Source organism: Vanessa cardui, chromosome 23 (genome assembly GCF_905220365.1).
Source record: "Vanessa cardui chromosome 23, ilVanCard2.1, whole genome shotgun sequence".
NCBI lineage: Eukaryota > Metazoa > Arthropoda > Insecta > Lepidoptera > Nymphalidae > Vanessa > Vanessa cardui.
This window is the reverse complement of record NC_061145.1, coordinates 9,398,503-9,419,437: the sequence shown is the minus strand read 5'-3', so window position 1 is coordinate 9,419,437 and position 20,935 is coordinate 9,398,503. Positions and strand designations below refer to the sequence as shown.

General features: G+C 36.0%; 2 protein-coding genes across 4 annotated transcripts in view; one reads left to right on the top strand and one right to left on the bottom strand.

Moving 5' to 3' along the window:
- The window catches only part of LOC124539596 (nicotinamide/nicotinic acid mononucleotide adenylyltransferase 1), a 30,698-nt gene that overhangs the window by 7,763 nt on the left and 2,000 nt on the right, over positions 1-20,935 (bottom strand). For all 3 annotated transcript variants that reach the window (XM_047116891.1, XM_047116890.1, XM_047116892.1), the window contains exons 4-6: positions 17,419-17,634; positions 16,723-16,824; positions 60-220 (exon numbers count right to left, since the gene is read on the bottom strand). In XM_047116891.1, the coding sequence (XP_046972847.1) occupies positions 60-220; positions 16,723-16,824; positions 17,419-17,634 (479 nt within the window). The remainder of the gene's footprint in view (positions 1-59; positions 221-16,722; positions 16,825-17,418; positions 17,635-20,935) is intronic.
- LOC124539597 lies at positions 6,505-7,567 on the top strand. Its single transcript, XM_047116893.1, has one exon. It carries the CDS (start codon positions 6,705-6,707, stop codon positions 7,473-7,475), a length of 771 nt encoding a protein of 256 aa, XP_046972849.1. The 5' UTR covers positions 6,505-6,704; the 3' UTR covers positions 7,476-7,567.

Genomic DNA, 20,935 nt, shown 5'->3' with positions numbered 1-20,935 from the left:
ACCCTAATCCTTAATCAAATTGTAATGCATTGACGACTTATCATAAGATAGAGACTCACGTGACACAGGGTATGGCGCCGTAGAGCCTGTTCTGGCGGATGTAGGCCAGCACGGCGTCGTCGGTGAGGTACTTGGCGCTCTCGCCGCGCTGCAGCAGCCGCCGGATGACCGTCGAACTCACTTCGTTCGCTATGTAGTTAGTTACGAGCGTCACGTTCTTCTGTAATACACGAACTACTCATTAATTTAAATAAAACTAATTATAACGGATGAATCGCGTATATTAATTATTTTTAAACATCCCGACGTTTCGAGCACTTTGCAGTGTTCGTGGTCACGGGTAGACCGTAGACGGGTAGTCTACCCGTGACCACGAACACTGCAAAGTGCTCGAAACGTCGGGATAATAATAATAATATTCTTTATTGTACACCAAGACAAGTATAACACACAGGAAATAAATATAAGAAAATAAAACATGGCACAAAAGGCGGCCTTATCGCTGAAAAGTGATCTCTTCCAGGCAACCTTGGGGCAGTGGAAATGGTCTATTAAAGGCATAGGTGTACAATTTTGTGAAAGTAACTCTGTCAATCTGAAAATCTGAAAATCTCTGTCCGGTGACACAAATGTAAACACGTATCAAAGTAAGCTCCGTAAATAAAAATATGTTAAAACTGTGCAAAAGTGAAAAACGAATAAAAATTACGCTGAACTATTGAGAAAATCAAACTGGAAAAGTGCCTCAATAAACAACAAAGTGAATCAACAACTTCTTGGATGATATTTTTCCTAAAGTAAGAAACGAAAAGTAACCTCAAATACAAGGTCACTCACACACAGAAAAGTTAGTAGTACCAACCTAATATTTGAACTTCTTGACACTTGGCAGTCATAGACAACTGTTTTGTTCAACAGTGTTGCCATCGTCTAAAAAAGAATTACCACTAATTCTGTGTTACTAGCAAAAAAAAATTTAAAAAAAAAAATGGAGAAACAAATGGAAATCTTATTATCCAAAATAAATGAAAAGATTAACGAACAAACTATAACATTAACTACAGCAATAACGAAAAATGTCATGGAGGCTTTAGATGAAAAGTTGAAACTTTTAATAGAAGAAAATAATAACCTCAAAAGTAAAGTTAACAATTTGGAACAAAAGATATCTAATTTAGAGAAGGAGAAACGAAGGAACAACTTGATTATATTCGGCATCGAAGAAAAGAAAAGGACTGAGATAGAGTTGGTAAATTTGATAAAGGAAATTATTGAAGAGGCTGGAACACCTTTAGACAGTAAAGAAATAAATTATATCCAGAGAATTGGGAAACCAACTGGAAAGAACAGACCAATAATAATATCACTGACAACAATTTGGAAAAAACACCTCATTCTGAGAAACAAGCGAAACCTTCCTACAAACATATTTATCAAAGAAGATTTTCCTAAAGAAGTCCTGGAAATACGCAAAGAACTGCAGCCAAAAGTAGAAGCTGAACGAAAAAATGGAAATGTAGCCTTCATAAAGTATGATAAACTAATTGTGAAAAAGCCAACAAACACTAATCGCGAAAAAAGAAAGAGAGGAACAACCACATCACCAACCAATCCATCTCAAAAGAAGTTTAATAAGGAAAAAAACGAAACTGAGAAGCAACACCAAACTACATCAAGGGAAGTAATAAAACCAAGCATACTTACTTATGTAACACGTGAGAGATCGGTTTCGACGTCAGAGATGCCAAAAAACAAGTAAAGACCGACCGGAATCAACAAACAAATACAACAACAAATGTCAAAAGCAAAACTGCAACAAACTGTTCCCCAATCCGGCCGGTCACCGTGGGGAATGACGACCACCACCCTCCAACTAAATCCATTACAATAACAGAGAAACGAAATCGAAATAATCTTTACCTATGTACATTAAACACGCGAACCCTAAGAACACCAGAAAGTCTGCAAGAGTTAGAGTTAGCTATCGAAAATCTCAAGTGGGACATAATAGGCATAAGCGAGATGAGAAGAATGGGAGAAGGAATTGAAGAAAAAGACAAGTATATTATGTACTATAAAGGCGAAGTTTCGGGGCAGAGAGGGGTAGGATTCCTAGTTAAGTCAAAACTAAAAAGCCAGATAATAGGTTTTGAAGGTATATCAGATAGAATAGCGATAATTCATATCAAGTTACCAAAGTACACAAACCAGTGGACAGTTATCCAAGTCTACTCGCCGACAGAACAAGCATCAAAAACAGACATTGGTGATTTCTACGACCAACTACGTGAAGTTATCGAAAAACATTCTGAGAACAATGTAGTGCTCATGGGAGACTTCAATGCCCAAGTAGGCGCTCAAAAAGCAGGGGAAGAACACATTATAGGGAAATATGGAAAAGGAAAAAGAAGTAAAAATGGAGAAAAACTAGTAGAGTTGCTGCTTGAGCAAAATCTAACGCTTCTAAACTCGAAATTTCGTAAAAAACTTAAAAACAAATGGACATGGATATCTCCAGATGGAAAGGTGAAAAATGAAATTGACTACATCACAACCAACAAAGCTAAGGTATTTAATGATACAGAAGTAATAAAGAACCTAAACTTTAACACCAACCATCGCATGGTGCGCAGTTGTCTAAATGAAAGAAGTTCGAAAAATCCCAGACCGAATGTACTATCAAATAGAAATCACGTTCAGACTATAAATACAAAAAGAGACACTGGAAAAAAAAAAAATAGAAGACCTAATGGAAGAAATAGATTTGGAAAAGGAAATTCATAAAAAATACGATCGGGTAGAGAATAAGCTTAAAGAAAATATTAAAACACAAACACACCAGGGTAAAGAAAATTATCTAAGTGAAATAACGTTAAAATTAATCGCAGACAGGAAAAACTTGATATCAGAAAGAAACAAAGAAGAAAACCAGAATGAAATCTCTAAGCTTAGTAAATACATTCGAGAAAATATGAGGAAAGATAGGAAAATCAGAAGAAACAAAACAATAGAGAATCATATAAATAGAACAGGAGGCACAAAAAAAGCTCTCAAGGAACTTCGTGAAATGGGAAAAGAATGGATACCAAAATTAAGCGTTAAAGGATTACCAATCAGTACTCGGACTTTAATTCAAAATACAGCAACGAACTATTATCGCTTATTATATTCAGAGCAGCCACAAGAACAGATGCATGACAGTCAACATAAAAATGAACACACGGTTGAAGACGATGAAGATATACCGGAAATATTAGTGGCGGAAGTGGAAAAAGCTATCAAAAGTCAAAAAATGGAAAAAGCCCCCGGCCCAGATAGGATCACTAACGAAATTATGAGAGGGACAATCACAGAACTAGGTCCAATACTAACCAAGATCTTTAACGAGATTCTATATACCGGCACCATCCCTAGTCAATGGACAGAATCACACATAACACTCATCTACAAAAAAGGTCCAAAAGATGATATCGGAAATTATAGACCCATATCTCTTATTTCAAATGTGTACAAGGTTTTTGCCAAAATAATTCTAGACAGAATAACGATCAGACTTGACGAAAATCAGCCTGTAGAACAAGCGGGGTTCAGAAAAAGTTTTAGTACAATAGATCATATACATACAATTAAACAGCTTCTACAAAAATACAACGAATACAAAAAAACAATTTATATCGCTTTCATCGATTACGCCAAAGCTTTCGACAGTCTCAGGCATGAAGTTGTATGGCAAAGCCTAAAAGAGCAGGGTATCCAAAATGCTTACATTAACATCATCAAAAATATTTACAGTAAAAGCAAAGCCCGCATAAAACTGGAATCTACAGGAGAAGCTTTTCCAATTAACAAAGGTGTTAGGCAAGGAGACCCACTATCACCGAAACTGTTCACAGCAGCATTAGAACATATGTTTAGAAAGTTGGAATGGGGACATCTAGGTCTAAACATAAACGGAAAGCGATTAAATAATTTGAGATTTGCAGACGACTTGGTCCTACTGGAAGAAGACCCTAAACTACTGGAACATATGATTCAAACCCTTGCAGAAAGAAGTAGAGAATTAGGTCTAGAGCTGAACTCCGGGAAAACCAAAGTGATGACAAACCACAAGCCCGTAAACATAACCGTCAACCAACAGAAACTCGAATATGTAGAGGAATACGTATATCTAGGCCAGATTATATCACCTAATGACCAAATGTCGAAAGAAATAGACAAAAGAATTGCGTCAGGATGGAAAACCTACTGGACTCTGAAAGAAATAATGAAAAGCAAGGATCTGAGCATTAAAATCAAGAAAAAGACATTTGATACCTGTATTTTACCCTGCATTACTTACGGCTGCGAAACCTGGGCTTTAACGAAACACCACAGAGATAAACTCGCAAGATGTCAGAGAAGTATGGAAAGGAGTATGCTGGGTTTCAAACGAAAGGACAAAGTAAGAAGTATAGAAATTAGGGAAAAAACTAAACTGATCGATATCCTGGCACGTATCGATCAACTCAAATGGAGGTGGACTGGACATATGCTCCGGTGCAAAAAGGAGAAATGGAGTAAACAGGTGACAATTTGGTACCCAAGGGATGGCACTAGGAGCCGAGGTCGGAAAAGGAAGAGATGGGAGGATGACCTGAAAACAACGGTTGGTCCGCTCTGGACGAGAATAGCGGCAGACAGAATTCAGTGGAAAGAGTTGGAGGAGGCCTATGCCAAAAGGCACACCGAACTGTGAGACTTTTTGTAATTTATGGTTTGTTTTGTGTTGAAGTGCTAGATTTAAGTTCGGAAAATAAAGGCTTTATTATTATTATTATTATTATTATTAACTCTGTCAATCATTTTTTTTTTATTTAATTTACAAACATCCATAGGCTCGCAGATGTCCGTGCCTTTTTCTACATTTTATATTTTTGGCGTTTTATATTCTATACTAAACATCAGCAGATCTTCGCTGGAAATCATTCATTTTTTTTTAATATTTTAAAATAATATATGCATAGTCTATAATAAATAATGTATAATAAAAATATGTAGCAGTATATGTGTAATTCGTATTACTACAATCCAGCGGATCCTGGTCCGCGCTTGATCAGAGAGAGCACGGCCTCGGCGACTCTGATGTCGCGTTGTAACGGACTATACTATATACATGAGAATGAATGTGATTGATTTAATACATTTTTTTTTTAAAGTATGTTGTAGAGCAACTATCCGGGTTCAATATAAGTCGTCGGTGAACCATATAAAGCACGTATTAAAATGTAATCAAAATTGGTCGCGTTGTTTTGGAGATATTAAAAACATGCATACATACATACATACACACATAAATACATATACGGAAACATAAAAACATACATAGAGATTACATTGCATAGTAATTGAATACATATACATGTAATAAATAAGGATGATAAAAAGGAATGGCATTATAATAAACATACTTTTTTTTAATATACATTATTGTGGATAACGTTCGTGTAATAAATAATATGTTTCATGTATTGATTTTAACGTTAGACCGCGCCGAATGTCATACTCATCGCCAGGCATATATAGGGGCTATGATGCCCAGCGACTCGGTGCAATTTGAACGCGCGGAGCGACGCGCTCGCTGCACCGGCCGCGTGCAATAATACAAATTATTATTACAAATGACGGTATGGCAGGCCGTCATATAAATGAATGTTCTCAATGAGACATCATATATATTATATAAAATTTAATAATGATATCAATATGATATAAAACGGTTTGATGGTGGCCGTATTGAAAATATTTAATTGCAAATACGTATGTACGGGGCGATACATACTGATGTCAGAGGTTTACCTCAATGACTATTAATTATGGAATATACTATATTGAAGAGTTTACTCTTCTTGTAAAACTGTGTCGATCGACGGACGCAAGTTCGTAAAGCGGTCGTTCTAAGAAATCTATAAATATTATCAGTAAACAAGTTTGCATACAAACATTCTTTTGGTACGATCACAGGTTTGCTGTGATGAATGACGAACATAAGTTCGTGTAACAATTAAAATCTAAACTCTTCATGTAAAACTGTGTCGATCGACGGACGCAAGTTCGTAAAGCGGTCGTTCTAAGAAATCTATAAATATTATCAGTAAACAAGTTTGCATACAAGCATTGTTTTGGTACGATCACAGGTTTGCTGTGATGATTGACGAACATAAGTTCGTGTAACAATTAAAATCTAAACTCTTCTTGTAAAACTGTGTCGATCGACGGACGCAAGTTCGTAAAGCGGTCGTTCTAAGAAATCTATAAATATTGTCAGTAAACAGATTGCATACAAGCATTGTTTTGGTACGATCACAGGTTTGCTGTGATGATTGACGAACATAAGTTCTTGTAACAATTAAAATCTAAACTCTTCAATGTAAAACTGTGTCGATCGACGGACGCAAGTTCGTAAAGCGGTCGTTTTAAAAACTCTATAAATATTTTTTTTTTTTTCGGGTAGGTGTCAAAAAAAAGACAACACGTTTTTATTTGAGCTCTTATAAATTTTATTAATATAAATTGGATGAATAATAATTCACAAGTAGAAATGTGCTAAGTTTGTTTCCTACCTGCCAGCTAATCTCCATAGCACTGATATAACCACTAAAACCGAGAACATTGAGCATATATTTAAATATATATTATAAATATATTTATAAATTAGTAACTGCACTATGGAGTCCATCAAACACTCAATTCAGGACCTGACCGAACACTTTAATACACGAATGGCTGAATTTCAAAAATCTCTTCAGAGTCCTATCCCGGCTACGAGTCCAAACTCCAACATTGCAGCCCAATTTAACGCCTTCAGAATCTTTGTTCTGTCTGCATTGGAAGGTCTTCAGATGCAAGTGGAACTCCTATCGAAGCAATACAACCAGCTGGAGATGCGAAGCAGAAGGAAGATGCTTCTCTTGCATGGAGTTTCCGAGGATAAAAAAGAGAATTTGCCATTGGTAGTGTCAAATGTTGTGTCAGGACATCTTAAGGTACCAGAATTCACGATAGACAAGCTCAGTCGTTGTCAGCGATTAGGTCACTCTTCCAGAGATAAGCCTCGACCTATACTTGTAAAATTCCGTGACGTAATGCTTCGAAATAAAATCTGGTACTCGAAAACGTCTCTTAAAAATACTGGTGTGACTCTGTCGGAGTTCCTTACTAAAGAGAGGCATGATCTGTTTATGGCAGCAAGACAGAAGTACGGAGTTTCTAAATGCTGGACGAAGGATGGTGTTATTGTCGTTACCGGGTCAGACGGTAAACGACACCGGATTGTCACAACAGCAGAGCTCAACGCAATCAATCGCACACCGAATGACATTCCCTTGGCAACTAACTCTGCTGCTGTAGCTGCTGCTGGAACCAGTTCCACCGATTCAAATCCAAAATCTGCCAATTCAACTCTGGCCATACGAAGCAAGAGAACCATTAAAAAGTAAGCTATAGTATTGTTAGACCGCGTTTTCGTCCTCGATCCTTCAATTTGTTTTTACTATTCATTAGCATAAGTTGTTTAGTTATTCTATTTTAGTTTCATTACTTTGATCATATTACTATAATTATATTTCGGATTCCGTTTGGTATTAACTTGTATTTGTAAACATGTCGGTATAATTTTACAACTGAAGGTATAATGTTAATGTCATCAATCTGACGTTTGATTTGCGTTTAGTAATTGGTTTTGGACTATTGCAGTTTGTCATATAGCATTGCATTATTTAACATTCTTTTTTTTTTTTTAATAATATCTACTTAGCATTATTTTATTAAGTATTCTTTTATTATTTTTTTTTCTTTCTTTTTATAACATTTACTATTAGGATTTATTGGTTACGTTGTGTTGCCTTTACAAAATTATTTATTATGTTACTTAAATTATTATTACTTCTCTATTTCTTAATTTCATATCCGATGTGATGTGATAATGTTCATAATAATATTAGGTATATTTGTTTTACTTTTTCTTTTTTTTTTTGTAATTTCTTACTCACATATTGCTGGCGGGGTAGAGAAGTAGCTTATCGAGAACTTAATATTAGTAGTTTGATTTATTTGGTATTTTAGTATTATTATAATTATTTTTTCTATTATATATATTATTTTAATTAATACATATATATTTATATACATCAATTATTTATTTATATGAATAGTATGATTTCAAACCTTTACAGCGTAAGCGATTTGAATGATAATAGTACCTACTATAGCGACTCAGTATTATCAAGTGATGATAGTTTTCATAGTGCTTCTCTTCCTCTAAATTCTCTTTTAGAATCAAATCTCTCTGGTTTTTCTAGAAACTTTAATGTAGTGCATATAAATGCGCAGAGTATTCCTTCACATTACTCTGATTTCCTGTCTTCCTTCGATAGTCAAAATATTCATGCCATTCTTGTATCCGAATCTTTTTTGAAACCAAGCTTACCCTCAACTTCTTACTGTTTGCCTGGCTACCACCTGATCCGGAATGACCGCATAGGTAAAGGTGGCGGTGGTGTAGCTATATATCTCCGCAGCCACATCCCTTTTACAATTTTAAATAAATCTCCTTCACAATACTCTGAGTCATCGGAACATATATTTATTGAGGTCTTATTCGGACATATCAAACTACTACTGGGCGTATTTTACAGTCCGTCACTCAATATTAATTATTTTAATGATTTTGAAAATTTATTAGAGCAATTTAGTACATCCGTTGATCACACGATAATTATGGGCGACTTCAACACCTGCCTACTTAAGGATGACCAACGTGCCCGACGCTTAAAGTACAGTGTAAACTCCATGTAACGTCACTCGATTTAACGGCAAACTCTCTAAAGCGTCGAAATCAATTGGTTTTAGTTGGTTAAGCTTGTATTCCATACAATGATACACTCTACATAGCATCACACCCACTCTCAATAACGACAAAAATTGAGAAATAAAAATTAATTTTTTTCCTTTTAAGTTGCTAAAATTAGAAAAAACTGCGCATCTGTGTACGTTCTTTTGTCGCTTTATTATTCTAGCCCTCAATAAACTCGAATGTCGGTACCACGCATTAGGAACTTTCTAAGAAATTCGTTAATTTGTTTACAAATTGGGATTGCTTGCACGTGTAGACTGTGACCATGCCTAATAAGTATGAGTCATGGATTACAACGTTATCATATGTATTCTACGATTGATGAGGTGGAAACAGAACTTGAGTTTGATAGCGACGACGACCTTCCATTAACTGAGTGGATTCAGCAGGTCAACATGGCAGGAAATACGGTAAATTTTCAAACCTAAATCGAAGTAGACAACTGCCTGTTTACAATGGCTTCACTCACGGACATAGAAATTTTGGATTCAGTGAGAAAAAACTGAGGTTCAAGAATAAAGAGATGAAGAAGATGAGACGGATGAGCTTGAGCCTCCGCCAAGCGTTAAAGAAGTTCTGAAAGCAGCTAAATTACTTCCTTTATATAAGATATAAATAAAAAAATTAAAAATATACAACAAAATTGGTCGTGCAGCAAAAGGCGTCAGACAAAAATATCAGAGTATACGCAATAGCGTTCAAATAAGATATATATATTTTTTGAACATAACTACTAACAATAGACTAAAATAAACTTTTTTTTCGAATTCTGATTTTTCTTCTCTTCATTTAACGACCACTCTTTATAACGCCATAAAATGCACAGTCCCTTCAGTGTCGTTATATAGAGTTTACACTGTATATAGTTGATAGCTGCAACCTTAACGTACTCCCAACGAATGCAACTCATTTCTTTCCGAATTGTTCTCCCTCGCTGTTGGACTTAATGATTGTTTCCTCTCTTAATCATGTTGACACTCATGGTCAGTTCCCCGCTGAAGCTTTTTCTTACCATGACTTAGTTTATTTATCCTATAAAATTCGGCCTCCGCGGGCAAAACCAACAATAGTGATGCGGCGTAATTTCCAAAAGATCAATAACACCAATTTTATGAGTGATTTGAACAATATTGACTGGACTGCTATCTATAATGCCAGCTCAATTGACGAAAAAATGAGTATTTTTAATTCTTTGTTAACTGATTTATTAGATAAACATGCTCCGTTGAGACCTATAAAGCTTAAGCATTTACCAGCACCTTGGCTAACTCAGGACATTAGAACACTCATGGTCAAACGCAATGTTGCGAAGGCCAAATATAAAAGAAATGCGACAACCAGTAACCTGGAAAAATATAAACAGCTGCGAAATCGTTGTAATAAGCTCTGCCGTGATGCTCAGCGTAACTTTATTGCAAATGCTATTGAGAATAGCGATACATCCAAAGTTTGGCGGTTTTTAAAATCATTGGGAATTGGGCGTCAACGGGAAAATTTTTCTTTTAACTTCGATCTCAATGATCTTAACAAACATTTCATTTCTTCTTCCTCTATAAATGCACAAGACAAACTTAATACAATCAATTATCTCAATACACTGCCCACCCCTTATAATCCTTCCTTCCAATTCAGTTCTGTCACCATTGGCGAATTAAAGAAGCACATCTTTAGCATCAAATCAGACTCAATTGGTTGTGATGGAATAAGTCGAAGTCTGATTATCCTTACCCTTAATAGCATTTTACCTGCTTTATGTCATATATTTAACTATTCCTTATCAACTGGTACTTTCCCATCTCTATGGCGCAAAGCTGTAGTGATCCCTATTCCTAAAGTTCCCAATCCTTCTTTACCTTCTCATTTTAGACCCATATCTGTTCTTCCTTTTCTCTCAAAGGTGCTGGAGCGTGTTGTTCATTTACAACTGAACCAATTTCTCTCAATTAACAAAATCCTCTCTCCTTTCCAATCTGGGTTTAGAAAAGGCCATAGTACAGTTACTGCGCTCACTAAAGTATGTGACGATATACGCTGTGGAATTGATAATAAATCTGTAACTGTTCTAGCTCTCCTAGACTTTTCAAACGCCTTTAATAGTATTGACTACGATATATGTTTGGCAATCCTAAGATCTCTAAACATAGATCCTACTGCTGTAGATTGGTTTCGCTCTTACCTATTAAATAGACAGCAATGCATAAAGGCGAATGGTAAGATCTCGACTTATTTAGATATTCCTTCTGGTGTCCCGCAAGGTGGTGTACTGTCTCCCCTTCTCTTTTCTATCTTCATCAATACTCTCTCCACACTTATCTCTTCCTCCTATCATCTATATGCTGATGATCTTCAAATTTATGTTACCGCTCCTTTGGACGGTATCGACAAGGCTGTTGCAACGTTGAATAATGATTTGGCAAAAATCTGTGAATGGTGTAGATCTTACGGGCTCCAAGTGAATCCGAGGAAGTCACAGGTAGCTGTTTTTGGCAGTGTTAAGCTTCTGTCGAGGATTAAAGACAAAAATCTACCTCCAATAATGTTTGATGGCCACATATTACCACTGCAAGAAACGGCTAAAAATCTTGGGCTAATTCTGGATGCTTCCTTCTCCTGGGTCCCTCAGGTTGCAGAAATAAGCCGTAAGATGTATGCCATCATTGGTTTTTTAAGGCGATGGAAAAATCTACTGCCAATCAAGGCTAAGATCAACTTAGCCAATTCGTTCCTGTTTCCAATATTAGATTATGCCGACGCCTGCTACACTGACTTAACTGAGAACCTTCTAAACAAATTAGAACGACTGCAGAATTTAGCCATTAGATTTATCTTTGGTCTACGTAAATTCGATCATGTCTCGCAGTATCGGTCTCAGTTAAAGTGGCTGCCAATCAGGCTTCGACGAAATTTGCACGCCTTATCTCTTCTTTACTCTTTGCTATATGTTGAACATACACCACCTTACCTGAAAGAACGCTTCAAATTTCTTGGGTGTGACAGTATACTCAACCTGCGTTCTAGTAACGATAATAAGCTTGTAACGCCCTGCAGCCGGACACAAACTTACAGTAGCTCTTTTACTGTGAAAACCGTCAAACTTTGGAATGCACTACCCAACGATATTCGGCAATCGAAATCCTTGTCCATCTTTAAACATCGCTTGAAAAACTATTATCTGTCCATATCCCAAGAATGTATGTAAGTATGAAATAATATGTAGTTTATAATTATGTATATATATTGATATATATTATATGTATATTATATTATTATATGTGTACTATTTGGATGTAGTTGTGTGTAGTTTATTATTATACTGCAATATTAGTCTACTTAAATTATAGTTATTATCTCTTAACTATTAATTCTATTTGCACTTACCTGTTCTCTCGTCTTAAGTTCCTGTCACCAAAGGTTGTCTGTGAGAGATCGCTATAAGCGATAAGACCGCCTTTGCGCACCATTTGTTGTTTTTTTGTCTCTCTATTACCCATTGTCGTGTAATGTGTTGTGCAATAAAGTATTTTAAATAAAATAAATAAATAAAAATATTATCAGACATATGCATAAAAGCATACTTATTGGTACGATCACAAAGACGATGATCTATTTGTTTTAAGATTATTATTGTTTAATAACAAAACCTTTATAATATATTTGTATTGTGCACATGCATAATGATCGCGCACGAATACTGTACTGCATATACTCTGGTGGATTCTTGATGATTCGACGCTTGGTTTGAGGCTGTGCGGCTTGATCGCTGCATTAGTGTCCCTCGTGGCGATGTCGTCTTGAATTTGCTTCGGTGATACAGTTGCGGGGTTTGAGGTTACTGTATAACGTCTTCGGCGATACGGTAGTGTCCCCCCTTCTGTTGCCGAGGAGGCTGCCTATGTGAGATGGTTTCGGGGTTCGAGGTTACTGTATAACGATATGGTAATATCCCTCACTCTGTCTTACTGGGTTGCTAGAGTAGTGTATGTACTATGTGGTACTGAGCTATGGCTGGTTGACGTTACGATGGCGTTGTTGATGTCTTTCATCAATCGGTAGTACCAGTATCACGACCGAATGCTGCAGGGCGTTGCGGAGGCTGTAATAAGCTGAAGTGATACGTTCATGCAGTGACGGGCTCAAATAATGGATTTCATCCAGGCTGCAATAACTATATACACAATCATGGCGCACTAATCGTTTTATACGAGAAGTGTCGTTTGTAGCAAAATGTTCGTCCTTTTAGGGACGCCCCTTTAGTTTAGTGTTAAGAATATCATACGAGACATGAAGTAGGACACCTAATTTAGTTATAAGTCTGCATATCACATTGAAATTGATTATCACATGCAATTAATGATCTGTGCTTTGTGCTGGTTTGGGTAAACTAGTATCGGGTGTGTGCCTGTTGTAGGTTGAAGTTAAGTTTCATATCCACTTTAGGTTTAAGTAAAACGAAATATGTGAAGCGTATAATAGGTTTATAAGCTAGTTAAGGAAACGTACGGTTTAGATATAAGTCTTAGTTTTAAGTTTTAGTTATAAGAGAGTACGGCGATAACGATCACACAACTATACGGTTATGATGTATATTCATACTTTATAATCTACTACGGTAGAAAATATAACAAATTGTGTTATATTCACTCGTATGATTCCTACGCGGTAATCTATGAGTTTCATCGAATTTTATTCCACTATGTTTGGAATTATTACGTATTATATATATACGATATAACAACACTCTGCGTTAGTGGATATTTGAACGAAATACGTATTCCTTACATTAGGCCGCCTGACAGTGCGCTTGAACTGGTATGAGAGACAGTGATTTGATGCTGTGATAATCCAGGGTTGAACCCATGGCTACAGTTTTCCTCAGCGATAACTGGTTTACTATTTATGAGACTTTGATCCTCACATTGATTATTATTTTTGTGGCATTGGCTACTCTTTATACACCGCAGTTACGACTGTGAAAACTACCGAACCACGGTTTAGTTTATTAGTAAGACTATGAGTCTCCTATACACCTCAGCTACGGCTGTGATATCTGCTGGACTACGGTCTAGTTTATTAATAAGACAATAATATTTTATACACCGCAGTTACGACTGTGCAAACTACCGAACCACGGTTTAGTTTATTAGTAAGACTATGAGTCTTCTATACACCTCAGCTACGTCTATGATACCTGTTGGACTTTAGTTCCACTTTATACGTATATTATTTTACAAAGTGTGTGCGCACTATAAAAGTGCACGTCCCATGTTCGAGGAAGGTTCGCCGATCAATGGTTGGAATCTACTGTTGATGGCGGGCGCGGGGCCAATTCAACCTCCCCCCCACTTTTATATTTTTCAAAATTAGTTAAATATAAAATGATGGGTTGGAGCGACATCCTTCAGCTACTCGTAAGAGGTGCTAAAGGAAATGGGACCGGAATCTCATACATCTGATTATTTATTATTTTTTTTAATTAAACAAATTATTATTATAACACGTATTTAAATGATTAACCTAGTTTTATTTGACTCCGCTATAGTCGATTGAGCATGTGATCGTTATTACGCATACATAACGTATATTGGGTCCAAACCATCTAGACGAAATCACGAGCCAAAACGCAATTTAAAATAAAAACGTAAAATTATATATTAATACTTTAGGTAGGGATTAGTTACAGCGTTTATATATAGATGTCATGAGGCTGTGCTCTAGGATGGTCCTTTCTGAAGCACCCGCCGCTCGGCCGATGAATCCGTCATTCTGTCTGTATGTCGGTCTTTCACGACCAAACCGCTGAACCGACTTTGGAAGCAAACTCGAACTCCAAGACAAAACATAGGCTTTTTTGCCTGACACATGACAATCGACACCCTAAAACGCGAGCGGCTACTAGTTTCAATATAAAACGAATACGTAGTACACATATATGTATTAGTTATAAGTCTTCTAAAATCAAATAGGCTATTTGACAATGAGAAAAATAAATTGTGAATTATTGTAATCAGTGTATATTATGAGTTTAAAAATGTTTATTTACTAACGAAAGTTGAAAATAATACTTAATTTATTCAAAAATCCATAAATGAAAATGCAAATTTTCAAACGTTTCTCACGTGACACAAAACGCTCCTGATTGGTCGGGCTTACGATGAAGTCACTTTCTACAAGAAAGTTTGCTTTTCTACTATATGTACCACAGATTAAAATACAGGAAAGTGACGTCACCGACCTCATTGCAGCGCCATATTGTCCAAGTAGCGTTTTTGCGCGCTATTTAAACATGGAATTTTTAATATGATATTTTTCGGCAAATATGTACTAGAAATAAAAAAAACACAACTTTATTGGGTTCCTTAACTTCTACTAAATAATATAAAATAGATTTTAAAAACCAGGCAAATAGCCTATTGTAGAACTATGATTATTGTTCTGATACGTCAAAGCATCCAAAGTACATAACTGTAATATTCGCCCTATCTCTCTTTAACTTTACAGTAACCCATTTGGAGAAAGAGATGAAGCGAATGTTAAACCGATTCCGATATCCCTAGTTTCGTCTCTTTCTCACATATCGCACAATGTTAAGTTAAACAGAGACAGGACAATGAAAGACACAACAGATGTCACAAAATTTGGATATCGCCCAATCCTATAAACCAATCAAGTACTGATATATCTAATACAAATCAGAAGCAGGATAATAAGCAGATAAGACATCTGATGGTTTAAAAGTGTTATATCAAATCAAATCAAAATAAACTTTATTCAAGTAGGCTTTTAAAACTTTTGAATCGTCATTTTACAATTAAGTGAAGCTACCACCGGTTCGTAAAGTAGATTCTATCGAGAAGAACCGGCAAGAAACTCAGCAGTTACTCTTTTTCAACATTAAAAAAATACAAAGTCAAGTTAGTTAATTACAATTAATTAAATCAATATATCCTGCTTGGAAGTCAACAAGTGCTGAATGAAGAAGGTAAGATAAGGTAAGGTACGGGAATAAAAACGCTAATGGGTGAAACAGGGGGCAACTAAAATAAAATAAACTTAGTTATCTTGCGCAGTACACCGTTTCTGCCGACTATGGAAAGTCTGACAAGTAACTTGCTGATACCTTAAATACTCTTGACTTGGTGATAGGAAGTGCAAGCCCGTCTGGGTAGGTACCACCCACTCATCAGTTATTCTACCGCCAAATAACAGTACTCAGTATTGTTGTGTTCCGGTTTGAAGGGTGAGTGAGCCAGTGCAACTACAGGCACAAGGGACATAACATCTTAGTCCCCAAGGTTGGTGGCACATTGACGATGTAAGGAATAGTTAATATTTCTTACAGCGTCATTGTCTATGGGTGATGGTGACCACTTACCATCAGGTGGCCCATATGCTCGTCCGCCAACCTATACCATAAAAAAAAAATATTACATTGTATAGTTTTAAGCGTAACAAAAAATTACATGATTGGCATCCAATTCTGTCACATGTATTCGTTTTATAAGTAAGTTTTAATTTCTGTTTAAATTCAATTTAATTTTTAAAATAAATATTGTTGGAATAAACAAGCAACATCTGCGTCAAGTCACACAACTTCCCTTTTTTTTTAAAAAAAAAAGGCGGGAGATTCGTAGTTGACAGATTGAGATCGCGAATATAATTATTACGTGGTTATTTGTGTTGTAGACTAAATGTTTTTCTATTGTGGTAAATTGATCGTTATTTTAAATTAAAGATAATTGTTTTAGAGGTTAACCTACTTCCTACTTCTGGTTCTAAAAATAGTAATAAATTTTAAAAAGTCTAATTGAAGCTCCCGAAACTTGACTACTTACTCTATATTTGTAAAGCATATCCGATTCGTATATAAATCGCCCAGGATCACTTCCGGCCCTTGTTACGACGACCAGTCCGTGACGACCTACTATCGTCTCCAACTGGAATAATTTTATAATCATTGTATTTAAAATAACATTTACATAGAATCCAATAAAATTACACATCAATTATCAAATGCATTTTCCCGCCATGACGATGAGTATCACAATCTGTCAAATTTTATGTTGCCATACGAAAAAAAATTATAATGATTATTATACAAAGTGACAGGTACACGTCTGTAAAATATTGATGGTAATAATTCGTATGATATTTCGATGCCATCAATTTATACTACGCTTACTTGAGAGCTTGCGCACTCCGCTAATAAAATTGTTAGCGTGTTTCAAATCGTTTGATTTCAAAAATTGCCTCAGTGACTGTAATAATTTGTAACTTCATTAATTTTGTATATTTCTTCACGATTTTATAATACATACATTTATATAAAATAACATATTTTAAGCAACTTGGCATAAGAAATCGATTTTCACTACAATTTGAGTTAGCGTAGTATAAATTGTTGTCGATTTAATGTTAAGTATTACATACTAATCAAGCCTTACAACACTAAATTCGCGCAAAAAACAGACAACCTACATTACTTGGGTATTTATATTACCACAGATAATATATTGGCATTAATTACTTACATCTTCATCCGACCACAGACCGGGTTTAGCGAAGGACTCCAGTAGGTCGGCGCCACAGAGTAACTTAACGGTGACCCCCTCGCCGACATTACCATTCAGTTTCTCGTTCATATTATTCTGCTCGTCGATACTGTTCACGTTTAACACGTCGTCCGGAAGCCAAGATGGCGACTCCGTGTTTATATTTAACGGTGACATGTGACAGTTTATTGTGTCCTGGAATTAATAATATTTAGTCCAATTTAGTTTCGCATTTCACTTGTACGTGTTTGAAATTAACAAAAAAATATATATGTTATTCTAGCCTAAATTACTCCCTATTAAATAAGTTATCTGCCAGTGAATGTCTCGTCGAAATCGGCCCAGCCGTTCCAGAGATTACAACTAAAAGCCATTAAACTAAGAATTGAATTGAATAACATTGATTAAAAATATGAATTATATATAATAACTTTAGCAGTCTAACAGAACACTCAACCAACAGTATATGGTCTCATTAAGCTGTGTCCTCTATAAACTTTATCTTACTATTAGAAAAATATATCAGAAAAGTGTGTCAAAATAAAGAATACATCCATTCTGCAAAGTTATCATTGATGGTAGGGCTTTGTGCAAGCCCGTCTGGGTAGGTACCACCCACTCATCAGTTATTCTACCGCCAAATAACAGTACTCAGTATTGTTGTGTTCCGGTTTGAAGGGTGAGTGAGCCAGTGTAACTACAGGCACAAGGGACATAACATCTTAGTCCCCAAGGTTGGTGGCACATTGACGATGTAAGGAATAGTTAACATTTCTTGCAGCGTCATTGTCTGTGGGTGATGGTGAGCACTTACCATCAGGTGCCCATATGCTCGTCCGCCAACCTATACCATAAAAAAAAGAATATTTTGAAACGAAGACATATGTCCATTTAAGTGCGACATTTTCCGTTAAAAACCAACAATTATAGTCCAAGAGAAAAGAAATCATGATATTAATGGATTAAAACCTTATTTATTATTTATAACCAGTACGGATTATATTTACAAATAATGTATTTTAACTGTATTATTTAAATAATATATAATCTGAACTTCATTACTTATTATGAGTCGCCAAGGGCAATATAGAACGATAAAACTTAGCGAGTACGTTAAACGTTTATGACATTTGAAGATCTCATTGTTGACAAAAAGCCTCGCCTCTGCTTAGAAAAAAATAGATCAACCGCGGACATAAAGCGGACTACGGAGCGGAGATGGCCCAGTGGTTAGAACGCGTGGCTCTTAACCGATGATTGCGGGTTCAAACCCAGGCAAGCACCACTACATATATATGCTTAATTTGTGTTTATAATTCATCTCATGCTCGACGGTGAAGGAAAATATCCTGAGGAAACCTGCATGTGTCTAATTTCATCGAAATTCTGCCACTGGGCATTCCACCCCTCTCTTCAAGCCCTTTCACTAATAAGAGGAGGACTTATCCAAGCAATGGGAAATTTACAGGCTGTTACTATTTTTTTACTTTACGGACATAAATATAAATTACTCCATCAGGTATCAGTGCGGTTTTGGAGAACATACAAAATTGGCAACATCACATCCAGACGTTACATCGCTCACCATGAAATCAATTACAGTCGTGACTGTGACTTTGTGAAATGTATTTCTAGATATGAAACAGATCGATTGGCTTGGCTATATTTACCATTGGCCTTCGAGGCTGTCCTTGGCGATGTTTATCGATTACAAGGCTCACAAATGCAACGCTATATTATGTTGCAACATCTATACGTATATTCCTATTTCAAAAGAAAGAAAAAAAAAATACGATTTACGTATTTCATGTGATTTGCTAATAACTCAGCTTCGAGTTGCTTTGGCATTGCTAAGAGTTTATGATTAACAGCCTGTAAATTTCCCACTGCTGGGATAACGCCTCCTCTTCCATTAAGGAGAAGGTTTGGAACGTATTCCACCACGCTGTTCCAATGCGGGTTGGTGGAATGCACATGTGGCAGAATTTCGATGAAATTAGACACATGCCGGTTTCCTCACGATGTTTTCCTTCACCGCCGAGCACGAGATGATTTATAAACACAAATTAAGCACATATATGTAGTGGTGCTTGCCTGGGTTTGAACCCGCAATCATCGGTTAAGATGCACGCGTTCTAACCACTGGACCATCTCAGCTCATCGTTTTTCATTAATATATCTTTATTTACAATGCAACATTGTTACACGTAACTACTTGCATACAATTTAATTTTATTTCCAAAATTTCGATCACAATTTTGACGACGTTCAAATCGCCTATTTTTCGCAAATCCATAATTAATATCACAGATTAATAAGGCTCTCGACCTTCTCGATATCCCCTCAATTTGCTGACAAATCTTATTCAATCGGCTTTCCTTCAATTGTGGTTGAAATAGAGTGCAATTACAGGAATATCTTTTATAACCTAAGTTAGCGTAAAACTACTTCCATACACTGTGAACTATGGAATCCTAAATGCCTGCAATAACACAGGCTGTTTTTATGTAAAGCATTCTTTCGCGGGGACAAATCTTTATAAATCTAATCTTTGAATACATATTCTTTAAGCCGAACTTATAATTGCCTCAGCTGGACTAAGCTTCCTCTCTTTATAAGGAAATGGTTTGAAGCAACACAACACTATTCCAGTGTGATTTGGTCTTTTTTTTATTGTATAAGTCGGCGGACGAACATATAGGCCACCATGGTAAGTGGTCACCATCATCCATACACAATGACGCTGTAAGAAATATTAACTATTCCTCACAACGTCAATGTGCCACCAACCTTGGGAACTAAGATGTTATGTCCCTTGTGCCTGTAGTTACACTGGCTCACTCAACCTTCAAACCGGAAAACAACAATACTGCGTACTGTTATTTGGCGGTAGAATAACTGATGAGTGGGTGGTACCTACCCAGACGGGCTTGCACAAAGCCCTACCACCAAGTATTGGTTTGGAATTAAGTGTCGATAATTTCCATACTACAAATATATCCTTTTGTTGTTTTGATTCAACACTGAGACAGAATGAAATTATAAACAGAAAAACAACAAATAATATATCATTGGTGCTTGCCTGGATTGGAAACTGCAACCTTCAGTTATCTTAGTAATTGGTTAGTGTGACGTTTTTGCACTAATATGCGATATTAAATAACTACACATTATACGAATATATCATCAAATAACCTTGGACTTATGTATATACATGAATTGCTTTACGATATGCTGATATATATTCAATGTTTAATTAAGACAATGTTAATTATTATTTTATCTCAGACAGCTGAGAATAAACGAAAATAAACAAACACATACATACTTACTCACACATTAACATGGTTACACATATATTATAGGCGCACATTAACATCATTATAGTCTAATTTGTATTTTTTTTTAGTTTCTGATATAAAGCCGAGATGGCCATAAAGCCGAGATGGCCCAGTGGCAAGAACACGTGCATCTTAACCGATGATTTCGTGTTCAA